This window comes from Acipenser ruthenus, chromosome 8, assembly GCF_902713425.1.
Source record: "Acipenser ruthenus chromosome 8, fAciRut3.2 maternal haplotype, whole genome shotgun sequence".
NCBI classification, from domain to species: Eukaryota; Metazoa; Chordata; class Actinopteri; order Acipenseriformes; family Acipenseridae; genus Acipenser; species Acipenser ruthenus.
Window position 1 is genome coordinate 54,371,356 of NC_081196.1, and position 13,129 is coordinate 54,384,484.

The 13,129-nt window shown below is 37.1% G+C and overlaps 1 protein-coding gene across 2 annotated transcripts in view; it reads left to right on the plus strand.

Annotated features, from left to right (window-relative positions):
- The window catches only part of LOC117407346 (ATP-binding cassette sub-family C member 4-like), a 58,898-nt gene extending 46,002 nt beyond the window's left edge, over window positions 1-12,896 (plus strand). The window contains exons 26-31 of one of the 2 annotated variants that reach the window (XM_034012284.3): window positions 2,705-2,860; window positions 5,828-5,917; window positions 6,468-6,640; window positions 7,284-7,389; window positions 9,211-9,345; window positions 11,348-12,896. In XM_034012284.3, coding sequence (XP_033868175.2) covers window positions 2,705-2,860; window positions 5,828-5,917; window positions 6,468-6,640; window positions 7,284-7,389; window positions 9,211-9,345; window positions 11,348-11,458 — 771 coding nt within the window. In that variant the 3' untranslated portion in view covers window positions 11,459-12,896. Of the gene's footprint in view, window positions 1-2,704; window positions 2,861-5,827; window positions 5,918-6,467; window positions 6,641-7,283; window positions 7,390-9,210; window positions 9,346-11,347 lie in introns of those variants that run through there. The other variant, XR_009329419.1, reaches the window with a different exon arrangement.
- The last annotated feature ends 233 nt before the right edge of the window (window positions 12,897-13,129 follow it).

The window sequence follows — 13,129 nt, forward strand, 5'->3', positions numbered from 1 at the left end:
AATAAATAAATGAACTGGCCTGAATACACCACATTTACTGTGTAAGCACCACAGAGGCCAGCCACATTTTCTTTTGAAAAATGAATGAATGATAATTGATTCTGTGGATTCTGCATTGGATGGTTTGGAAATGAAAAGGGCAGATTTCAAGTGGCCTTGAAAAGACTTTCACAGCATTTTAAGAAGTGCATTCCTTTGGTGCCGTAGACCTGTTAGTTTGTGTATGTGCTGACAGCTCTTTGTAAACACCATAAGTGGAACAAGCACCTATCACTCATCACCCTTTGTAGCAAAATCAAACACAAATACCTGTGAATCGCTGAAAATGGGGAAATGTGGGCCGTTATTTGCTGCAGAGAGAGAGATTATCAGGGCAATGCTTTACTTTACTACCACAACAATATACTTCTAATTAATCTGTTTGTCTATCATAGAAACCTGTCACTGCTGCCATGTTTATTCTTCACTGAATGATGCAGGCATACTTTATTTGATTGGGCTCAATTTTAGAAAGGTGTTTATATGTATGTATATACAGTTGTAGTCAAGTTTACATACCCCAATGGAAATTTATAATTTCTAGAAATTTCTCCAAAACAAATTATAGGGAAAGTCTTTAGTAGCAAAACTTTTGTGGATGTAGGAAAAAAGTTACAAGAAACAGATGTCTACAATTATTTATTTCAGCATTTTTTTTGCAAAAATGCTAATTCAAAAGTATTCGTATCCTGACAAGGAAAATGAAATGAATAGCAATTTGAGGCATCTTTAGCAATAATAACCTCTTTTAAACAATTAGGATATTTGTCAGTGAGCTTTTGGCATGATTCTTTAGTGATTTTTGACCATTCTTCAACTCATAATTCTGAGGACTTCTCTTGTGCAGAGCCTTCTTCAACTCATACCAAAGATTCTCAATCAGATTTAGATCAGGACTTTGACTAGGCCATTCCAGAACCTTGATTTTTTTTCTTCTTTAACCACTCTGAAGTAGATTTTGATGGGTGCTTTAGATCATTGTTGTGTTGGAACATCCAGTTGTGCTTTAAAGTTTTGTAGCGGAGAGTTTCAGATGATTGGCCAATATCTTTTGGTATGCTATGGAATCTGTTTTACCAGACTATACCCTGATGGAGGCTAGTTTTGCTGATTTGCAAGAACATGCTGCTTTGCCTGATGACAATGAAAATAATGGATACAGGTATTTTTTCACCTATTTTTTTACTAAACTTTTGAAGAAACCCTTGACTCCAAAGAGCACCTTTTTCATAATATTGTTATATTAACAGTTTAAACCTAAGAGTGCTCTTGGTTCTTTTTCTTTTTTGATCCATTTTATATATATGGCAGTCAATCTCAGATTGTTATTAACCTTCCTCACAATTTTTCTACTTGGTGAAAGAATCTTCTTTCTTCCAGACCGAGGAAGCGTTGTGACAATAAATAATTTTCTGCCTAAGGTCTTTGCTCTTTGCTTTTTCCCATATTGACTTCTTGGTAATGACAGCAATCATCCTATGCCTAACCCTTTTATACTCTCTAAGAATGTTCACCTACAATCCAGCATTTTCTAGACTTTTCTAGAATTAGGTTCTGCATTATTAAAGGGTATGAATACTTTTGAATTAGCATTTTTGCAGTTTTGCAAAATGATTGTTTTAATAAATAATTGTAAACTTCTTTTTCTTGTAACTTTTTTTTTTTCCTCACCTACAAAAGCAAAACTATTGCTACAAAAGATTGTTCCTAAAATTCTTTGTTTTCGAGAAATTTCTAGATATTATAAATTTCCATTGGGTTATGTAAAATTAATACAGTAATTCTGTTGCCTTGGATAAAGATGGTCAGCTAAATGAATTAATGCAAAATAACAAAAAATAACTGATGTAATTAATGTACTGAATAATACTGTACAGTAATTGGTAAAATAATAATTAATGCATGAATACAAAAAATACAGTACAGTAATAATTAATACATTATAGAAATAATACAACTGATAATAATAATAATAATAATAAACATAATATACTAGTCAATAAACATTACCATGCTTTTATTTTATTTTATTGTATTCTATAACTGCTATTATCTGTAATGTGGTACTTTGTACCAACTCTAAGTCGCCCTGGATAAGGGTGTCTGCTAATTAATAAATAAATAAATAAAATAATAAATAAAAACAAAACATATTTAGAAGAATGTTTATATATAGTTAATTGATCTCCACATTTCTTAAATGTGATATCAATTTACATTGAATAGATAGGAGGATGTCACTGATTTTGGGCACCACTGTATTAACTTGACTTCTGGCATAGTAAATCCTGTATTGATGTCCTATTTCACTATGAGTACAGAGGCACGTCTTGTATAGTAATATTTGGTACACAGTTCTATAGCACCAAGTGGCAGACTCTGCACAGTGCTAGAATTCCAACAGCAAGTACTGATAAGTATCTCTTAAGGTTTTAAGATAACTGTCAGTGCCACATTGTTTTAACCTCTTGCCATATAAATACAGGTTATATTTGGTTCTCTTAAATAAAATCTGTTACAGGTGCTGTCCATTACAAATGACCCGTTTCCCTGCCATATTGTTTTAATCACTAGTTAGATCAGTGAAACAGACTGTGTCTGTTTTACTTCATGTTTCTTTCTCTCAAACTCCAGTTCCTGATCCGTGCTTGTTTTTGTCTTGTAGGTTGGTGTTGTTGGAAGGACTGGTGCTGGAAAAAGCTCTCTCATCTCTGCCCTGTTTCGGCTGGCTGAACCTGACGGCAATATCCGAATTGACGGAGTTTTGACCTCTGAACTTGGACTTCATGATCTTCGTATGAAAATGTCAATCATCCCTCAGGTAGAGTACCCTGCTGACGTGAAGAAACAATGTGGGGATGTTGTTAGAGCAGGTCTTCCCGTTTTGGACAACTGGAATCCAGAAAGAAAAGGTTATTTGCATTTCACCAACATCACACAGTGTCATAAGAGTGGCTAAGGGTACCAATAAAGTAAATCACAAGTGTGTTAAGCACCATGACAAGAGGGCAACCTTCGGTTTTAGTTATCTCACAGATTACCTGGCTTCAAAATTACAATGTACATCAACATTTTATTAAACACAGAAGCTCAAGGAAGTAGCAACTGCCTGAAATGTAAGAGTTTTTGTGCTTTCGTCCCATGCTTGTCAGAGGGTTGTGGGCAACCATGCCATGAGAAGGGCTTCACCTGTGAGAGGAACGGCAATTCACTGCAGGGAGTTTGATATTCCGTTTCCAACAAAGCTTTGTTTCTACACACTGAGCACTTCATCAAGGCACAGTACTGCTACTCTCTCAAGCTGGTAACCTTTGAGTCTGTGAAGAGGACTTTACATGGACTTAAATTTGTGTGCTTTGTGCAAGTACAATGTGCTTTTTCTACTGCAAACAGGTGATGATCAGTTCATTTAGGAGATGCAGGCTTTAAAAAGGTGTGTGTGTGTTGGGGGAATTCTAATAAGATTTGAGGTTATTTCTGCATTATGAAATGTGGTACCGTATTAAGAAAATACCACCCTTTGGAAATGTTTTTTGGTAAGTTCAGGGGATGAACTCTTGCACCTTGTAAAATAGCTGGTGACAGAAGATATTTTTTGTGGAAACATTTTAAAAAATCTTCTCTAATCTTATGGCTGTAGCCTAATTGTTTAGTGTTTCCGATGGCTTTGGGGGTTTCTGGTATCAGTTGTATCACATATAAGGTTTCTCTTTTATATAAAGAAGCACTTGTTTTCTGCTACTCCTGTGATTTACAAAGGTTGTGTGAGCATGTTTTTTTCTTATATTTATTAGTTTTGTTATGATAACACAAAGACCCTGCATAGTGGTGATTCACCAGTCATTCGATACCAGTTCTGCCAGGGTGATTTTACTCAGACCAGTCTGTGCTGAAGGGATTACCTGTCATGTCAGGTCCCATTGTTTAAGGCATTTTTTCTCCCACTAGTTTCACTTCCCCACCTTATCACCTGAGCTCTCATGAGAGTGAGCATATGCTCAAGGCACTATCCTGTAGAAAAGTCTACATGCGATTTAGGTCCTGTATATTGTACTGGTAGCTTCGGAGACTCAATCTACTATTATGATAAAATCTGTAATAGTATATGTTAAAACTAAATCCATTTCAGGTTCTATTCAATGTGCAGAAATGACATCAACATATACATGAACATGAAGTGTAGGCCTAGTATGAACAATTACACAATCACTCCTTAGAAAGCTTCATGTTAGAGTCTCTTGTTCCAGGTTTACCTGGAATCCTCATTAAAATAAACATTGGATTTGAAATGGTTAAATATCATGGCAGTTGAGTGTTGGGAAAAGTGAATGCAAAAAAATGTTATAGGGTGGCAAATTCATTATTTTGAGCCCCCCCAAAAAATCAGTCTGTTTGAAAACAAATATATACAAAGAGTAGTTTCTCTCACATAGCTAACGTGATGTCACTGTCAGTCGGGGACTTCATACAGGAATTCTGTGTATGGCAGTTTGCAAATGAAGAGGCTCATTTTTCCATCCAAGACTTCTCAATCTGAAAATTGTATTTTAATTGTTTGACTGTTTTCTTAGATGAGTTCCTTTGACTACAAACCACATGTCCTGCCACTGTTTATCTGCAGGACATAAACAGGCCAATACTTCCCTGTTAATGTTTTATCAAATAACCATCTAAAGTATCGTAAATATTGCTGTTCGCCAAGGTAGCAGGCAATAGATATGTTTACTTTAGGTGCTACAATTGCGAAACAATGAGAAATTAATAAGATAGCATGGAAAGCCTCCAATCATATTTTGTTACTGCTTTTAAACAAATCAACTTCCTGTGTTTTTCCACATGTAAAATGTTTAGCAGACTTGCCAATTTAAATTGAAGTCACATAGCTTTATTGTTAACAACCTGTCGACCTAGATTTCCAGCAGCGAGTATGGAATGTTGGAACACTGTTTGGTGTTTAGCGTGCTGACGGGGAAAGTGCGTGTGCAGACAGCAATAAAATAAAGTATTTTATTTGCTCTTCTTCAATGGAGCCCAATTGCAGGACCTTGATCAAACTATAGATGTTATTAAGAATCAGTAACTAGAGAAGTGATGCAAGGAATGCCAATCTAGAGAACCATTTTATTCAAAATAGAAATTTATATGGAGGTGCCTGTACGTAAATATGTATAACACATTTTTACATGTTACATGCTACATGTAACTGGAACATTTTAAATTTGTATATCTAGTTTATGCTTGAATGAGAAACATTTCAAAGATATAAGGTTCCTCCTGGAATGGTGATTGATTGATTGATTTATTGAAATTATTTATTTAAATTTTCTTTTAGTTTTTTTTACATTGGCATCACGTATAATCCCATCACCTCCTAGTTATGATATATAATCCTTTAGCCATCACACATGGTGAATGGCGGTGAGATGATTTGATATGAAATGTTGCACACTCTCTGCTTGCAGCTGTATTATTATTATTATTAGTTTATTTAGCAGACGCCTTTATCCAAGGCGACTTACAGAGAGTAGGGTGTGTGAACTATGCATCAGCTGCAGAGTCACTTACAACAACGTCTCACCCGAAAGACGGAGCACAAGGAGGCTAAGTGACTTGCTCAGGATCACACAATGAGTCAGTGGCTGAGGTGGGATTTGAACCGGGGACCTCCTGGTTACAAGCCCTTTTCTTTAACCACTGGACCACACAGCCTCCTATTCCACGTGTCAGTACCATTTCACATCGCCCTTGGGATGCTATTGTGTTTAATACCCCTTCTTCTTTTCTCCAGGACCCTGTGTTGTTTACTGGCACCATGAGGAAGAACCTTGATCCATTTAACGAGCACACTGATGAGGACCTGTGGAATGCACTCCAAGAGGTACTGGAGGAATGCAATCTGTGTTTGAATCATCTCTTCACACTCCCAAGTGTTTTACAGAGGGCTGTTCTGGGGGGGTGTGGGGGGTCTCTTTTTTGACGAGGACAAGGACGTAATGAATTGTTTGCTGTTAAGCACCAGAAACTGAAGAGAGATCCTGTTAGGGCTGCTTTGTGCTATGCCGAAGTGAAGATGTAAGGGGATGTGTTGAATGTGCTCAGAGTTTCTTGTTCCTGATCTTTGGCCATTTGCATTGATGATCTCTGTATTGGAGGGGTTTAGTGGCCTGGGTCTTCATGGTGTGTATACAAATGGGGTAGCAACAGCTGATATGGATCATAACCAGGTGTCTAACCATATGGCCCCATTCATTCCTGTTGGTCAGTCAGATGGGACACGACATGCTGATTTCTGTTTTTTAGAGACTGGTTGATTAGCTCATTGTTCTAGCTCACGGTCCCTCGATTTGAATAGAGGGAATGTAGAAAGAGAGGAATGATCCTGGTGTTTTGATGCCTGTGGATAAATGGTAATTGTATTCCTTGTACAGGTGCAACTGAAGGGGGTAGTGGAAGAATTGCCAAGTAAGATGGAGACAGAGCTGGCTGAATCTGGATCAAATTTTAGTGTTGGCCAGAGGCAGCTGGTGTGCCTTGCCAGGGCAATCCTTAGGAAAACGCGTATACTGATAATCGATGAAGCAACAGCGAATGTGGACCCAAGGTAATGTGCTCAACATGCATGCAACTGTGCAAATATTACACTGCAATGGTCATCTTTAGTAACAAGTGAGACCTGGCCATGGTGCCTACGCAGTGTTGGAAGTTTCCCTGCTCTATCATGGACTATTCGTTTACTAGACCCTCAAACTGGCTCTAACCATAAGATTCCATTTTAATTCTGGCACAGCTTGCTTTATCAGCTTTTAAATGTACAAAATGCCCAAACTTACAACAAGTGTTACAAAGGTAATTGATGGTTTTGGAAATTTTATGCAGTGATGTCATTAAATAATCACTCACAGTTATCTTTACTTTTTTGTGATTTTACATATTTTTTTGTTATTCTAGTCTTATGACTTGGCAAACATACTTGCTGTACGCACATTGATTTAAAACATATGCCTGTTTAAAATGTTCTAATTTCAGCTTCTGTTCAGCTATCGTATGCTTCACACTAACCAGTTTGACAGAGGCTAACACATAGCAAAGTGCAGGAATACAGATATGTTTTAAGCGTTCTCTGTTTGGCTGCGTATGGTTAATTTGTCACTCTGTTATTCTTTTTAAAGTTTTAAGATATGCAAGGTGTAAATTGAAAAATGCGACCCATGATTGACTAAAAATGTTTTCTTGCTTTTCTGCAGAACCGATGAGTTAATTCAAAAGACGATTCGCGAAAAGTTTGAGCAATGTACAGTACTTACCATTGCACACAGACTTAACACTATTATTGACAGTGATAGAATACTGGTAAGAGTCTCTGTTAAATATTTCATGTGTTTCTTCTTATTATTTGATATGTACATAGAAATGAACACCCTGTACGCTTTAGGGGGAGAACAAGCCAGATGTACACTTTGTAGAAATGTGAAAATAAATAAAGAAATCCTTCTCGGAGACCATCAGAGGTTCTCGGTTCATATTCTTTAAACACGAAAGACCAAATGACATTGACAGCGGGAAAGTGTTTTCGGTTGATTCACGATAGAGACGGCACACTTTTGCGACATGGTATTTATAATTGATACATAGCTGTGTTCTCTGATTCCCTAAATCAAGTCCCTTAAGGTGGATCTACACTGGAAGTGGGCGACGCGAGCAAAACACACACAATCACGTTCACAGTAATACAACATAATACACCCCCGATGCCCACAAAACAGTACACAAACATCTATTTACATAATTTCCCCTTCTCGTCGACCCTCTCCCACAGTCCCAACTGTCCATACTGCATTAAAGGTGTTGCAGGTGGGGCTTATCCTGGAACTGGAATTGGGACAGACCCTGGGGCTGTGCCTGGACATAAGGCTGAAACTGACCCTGGATGTGGTTTTGTGAGTGGGTTTAAACTGACTTTGCTTCTGATTGGTCTGCTTCACTCTAGTCACTCACGACTGGTGGCGGAAAAATAGAACACATTTCTATTCCTCTGGAATAGCTCGCTCCACACAGACTGGCCGCTCGCATCGCTACTCAGTGCAGACGCACCCATACATTCCAGTCACTTCTAAATTATTTGCTCGCTTCCAGTGTAGATCCACCTTTTACGGGTTTTGTTCAGTACATACAGATATGATAGACTTATCCCCAATTACAGCCACAGTAAATACAGTTAGGAACAGGACGGCTGTTTTAAACTTTTTGTAAATGTACTTGTCCATACCAGTGGCAGTGCTATATGTTACACTGTACAGCTAAAAACACAAATATTGCCACATACTGTACTTCCACTGTCCTCATAATCATATAATGATATACAGGTCAAAAAGCAAACAAACAGTAATTGGTAGATAGGGACCTACCTGCAGACAGGCTTCCATTATATAACCACCTAAGCATGATAATGATTGAGCGCAGCATGAGGGAACATGTGAATACACACTGCAGTGTTTTGTGGTCTGCCAGCAGGCCACTGATTTTTCCCACATTTGAGTTAAATTGAGATGGAAGATGGAAGGGAGTTTTTATAATTGGATAGCAGAGCCTTAGCTATATATAGTGCCTTTTGAATTCCTACCCGTATGTGTTCATAGTTTCTGAGTATTGTGAAAGGCTTTGAATCCCATTGCCAGTCCTCTGCTGGGAATGACTTTGAGCACTTTGGAAGTTCATTATGTCCTAGAAGAAACCCATATGCAGGTCAACTCCTTCCTCCTATCAGTCTAGAATGGACATGTTATTCCTGTGTGGAGCTCATTCTAGCCTGGATAATAGCCATCTATAGGGTAAATATGTATACAAATGACTAATAATCAGAACTGTTAAAGTGTGCCAAGTACTTTTGAATGTATAATGTAGAAACGGGCTTATAGAAGGTTCCAGTTTCAACTCGTACTCAATTTCAACTACTACGGCTACATTTAGTATAATAGTACAGTAAAGGGATCTCGTTTGTGTCACGTCAAGATGAACTGTAATACCATACCCTGTGTTTTTTTTTTTTTTTTTTAATGTATTTTGTTTTATTATTCCCAGCTAACTAACACATCTGAAGTACCAGTTATGATAATCAAGATAAAGAGTTGAGGGCAACAAACTTTTGCTTATACATGTTTGTACTGATTACAGGTTTTAGATGCAGGAAGAATACATGAATATGATGAGCCCTATGTTCTTCTGCAAAATAATGACAGCATATTCTGTAAGATGGTTCAGCAGACTGGCAAGGCTGAAGCTGCAGCTCTTCTTGAGACAGCCAAACAGGTAAGACATCACACAGGCTATCATTACATGGACAACTGGCTGAGCCACTCACTTTTTTTTCATTGCACAGCATTTTCACTGCAGTTCTCAATACCTTAGTTCTCTTTTGCACAACCCAGGATTTAAACATGATGTTTAAAGTGTTATGAAGCCAAAATAAATCTTGTGAAGCAAGGGTGTCTGCTATGGCTACTCAGAGGGGCACTGCCTACTATAAACCACCTTTTTGCACACGCCATACATTTGAGCTAATTTTGCCCTTAAAGTGTTAACATGATGCTACTAAGTGTAAAATATACTATATACTCTATTACTTGCATTACTTGTCGTATTGTTAATTTCTTTAAAATAGTTTTTTAAAAAGGTATAAGGGGGTTTGTTGGTGTATCTTGTACAAAAAGAAGAAGTAAAGCAGAGCCAAACAAACAGCCAGACTTTTACCTTGTGTGCCGAAGCAAGTTCAATTTAATTCAAAAAAGTGCTCTGCTGTTCGGAGAATACAATAAAGCTTAAACAAAAACAATAAAGAAAATGTCATATGTGTGCTTTACCTATATGATGACACACTTCCTTTTAGCCAGTTTGTCTACGTTTAATATAAAGTGCAAAACCTGACCCGATAGCCTTGCTTGGGCGAGCAGTGGAAACACCCTGTTTTGTTGCCATGGGTAGCCGTAACCCAGAGTCCCAGGCAGAGGTCACAATTCTCCACTGCATTGCAGTTGTGTTATTGGGATGAACTGTGAGAGTTTACTTTGTTTGTATTGAAAGGATTACAGCTTTTCTAAAATATATATGGTCTTATCTAAATTTGTGTAATTCCAAACTGTATTGCTGAAGTGGGGTTTGTAGGCTAGTCTCATTCCCTGCATATCTTTAATGTAACTGGATTATAGTAAATTTTCTATGGGCTTTACTACAATAGTTTTCATCCTTTTTTTTCATTAATTCATTTGTGGTGCATTTTTCCTTCCAATGTATTTCAGATATCAGTCTATTCATCATTCAATATGATTTTTTCATGTGCATCTGCCAGGAACCACACATACAATATAGCACCTTAAAGCTGGTCATTGTGGAATAAGACAAACTTGGCATCATCTCATTTCCTTTCTGTCCCTCTTACACATTTATCAGAAAAGCTGTATCTCTTCAAGCCCAGACAGAAAATGGCAAAATACTAGATTTCAAAGACTCTGCATAGTGTCCTATTGTTTAGTATCACCTTACGCTGCATAGTAGTTGCTTGGTTGAGACATTGTTGGAGCACTTGCGTCTCGTTTCTTTATTGTACGGTTCCCTCCACAGATCAGATTACTTTAACTCCCATAACCGCCTAGCACCACTTATTAAATACTGAGACATTTCATAAATAGAGTGTGAAGTTTCTATAGTTGTCAGTCAGGGTTTAAATACATTGGGATCATAATCTGATAATAACCTCCAAATCTATTGTGTGCATTGAATGAGGAACCTTGTGTCAGAAGTAGATCTACTATTGTTGTTAACTGGGTTTTTTTTTTCCATCTTTTACAAGCATTTGAAATTACTTTTTGCTGCATTGCAATGTAACTTTTTTGTAAGGCAGTTTTTATATATATATATATGTGTGTGTGTTTGTTTTTGTCCCATTGTCTGAATCTTGGGCATTGTGTTCCTGTACTGCAGTACCACACTCCCAGTTTCAATGTAACTTGTAAAGAGAGTATTAACAAAAGTATATTGCCTCTAGGCTCGTAACAATGAGGATTGCTTTGGCATAAAATTCAAAATGGAAAGAATGCACCTCTCCAAAATACTGAAGATGTTATTGTCACAGTATTGGTGACTCATCCCACTTACACAAGTGTCTTTATAATAGATTAATTTTTGTTCTTATTATGTATAACATAATGGTTTAAAATAATAATAATAATAATTATTTTAATGTTTTAAGTCTTCAAATTATAAATTATCAGCTGTTTTAATTAATTGCATGTTTATTTTTTTTATTTTTTTTCAGGTATATATGAAAAGCAGTCGTCCAAATACTGTGCCAAATGGTCAGATGCACACCACGACCAGTTCGAAAGACACAGACCCCAGTTTCATTGTCTTTGAAAGCGCACTTTAACTCTGTAACAAGTTGCTCTGTATGCTGCCTGCACATTCTTTCAGTACTGTTCACCTGGAAGGCCAGTGCTGGGATTCTAACACACTCCAAACCTATATCTCAAGCACTTCATATAAAGAGTGACATGTGATTTAGCCTATAGTATTCTTTAAGCCTTAAGAATGATTGTTTGTTCACAGATAATGTGAACTGATGTACAGGCCCGTTTTTACTATGTGAACCACATAGAATCTGATGGAACCCCACTAGGGACAAAATACTCTGAATGTAATTTGTAATTACAGTAGATTGAATAATTAATAGTGCCTTATTAGAATAATAAGTGGCAAAGCAGACAATGGTTTTATAATATTATATAAGAAGGCTGTGTGGTCCAGTGGTCAAAGAAAAGGGCTTGTAACCAGGAGGTCCCCAGTTCAAATCCCACCTCAGCCACTGACTCATTGTGTGACCCTGAGCAAGTCACTTAACCTCCTTGTGCTCTGTCTTGTGTGTGAGATGTAGTTGTAAGTGACTCTGCAGCTGATGAATAGTTCACACACCCTAGTCTCTGTAAGTCGCCTTGGATAAAGACTTTCAAATGTTGTCCTTGGATCAAGGGTAAAAAAGAAATCCCAATAAAATTGAGTTTTCTGTTTCGGGAGTTAAAAGTGCTTTTATTTTATGAGGTTTTAGCTAATTTTACTGATTTAATAAAAACAATGACAGATTTGCATCAGAACTGAAATTAAAGCAGATTGCTCTTGTGTAGAACTTTCTTTGGGTTACATGTCGAGTCATAGTTTGCTCATTTTAGCAACATTCAAGTCTTGTAGCCCTAAGTATGTTGTGGTAGCATTACATAATCTGATGAGTATAACACTCTTGACTAGCCAACAATAATGTTTTTAAAATGGCCTCATCATAGCCTTAGTGCACTTTATAATTATTTCAAACCAAACAGAATGATTGCAAAATAAATACATTGATTTTATAAGTCCTTACTCATTGTGAAAAATGTCATCTGAGAACAGGTTTGTTTTCGGAGAAGCCACAAAGAAGTGCATCTATATGTGAGGTCAAAAGGTTGATTCCACCATGTGAGCAGTTAGCCAAATAGAGCTGTGTCACCAGCTGATCTGAAGTGGATTGTATGAACATCCTGAACAGGGATTTTAAGATGCGGTACCAAAAGTATTAACCAATTCTGACAACATCTGTACTACTTATTTCAGAATAGATTTTATCCTCATGGGTAGTGTGGTGGAGAAAGAAATCTTGTTGAGGGAGTTCAGTAAGTGATATGTGTCTTGTTCTGCCTGGTCGCACCATTGAAAACGAAAGCCTGAACAACACCTGAAAAATGTGTGCTTGTTGCATTCTAGATCACAGGTTAATCTTTCAATAAAATGTGTTGCATCTTAAGAAATGCATGGGGGTTATGCATAAAAAGACTTCCAGATTGTCCCAATGTGCATGTGTTTTTTTGTTTTGTTTTGTTTTGTTTTTTCTGATTTTCATAAAAACACAGTTAGGATCAATATAGTGACAGCTAATTATTTTTATTTATTTATTTATTTATTTATTTATTTAAATGAACTTGTCCCATTCCTATATCGTCAACAGAGCTGGCTGGAAAGTTCATTTTGTTGCACTACAGGCTTGTGGAACTCAAACCATTCTGAGCGAGGA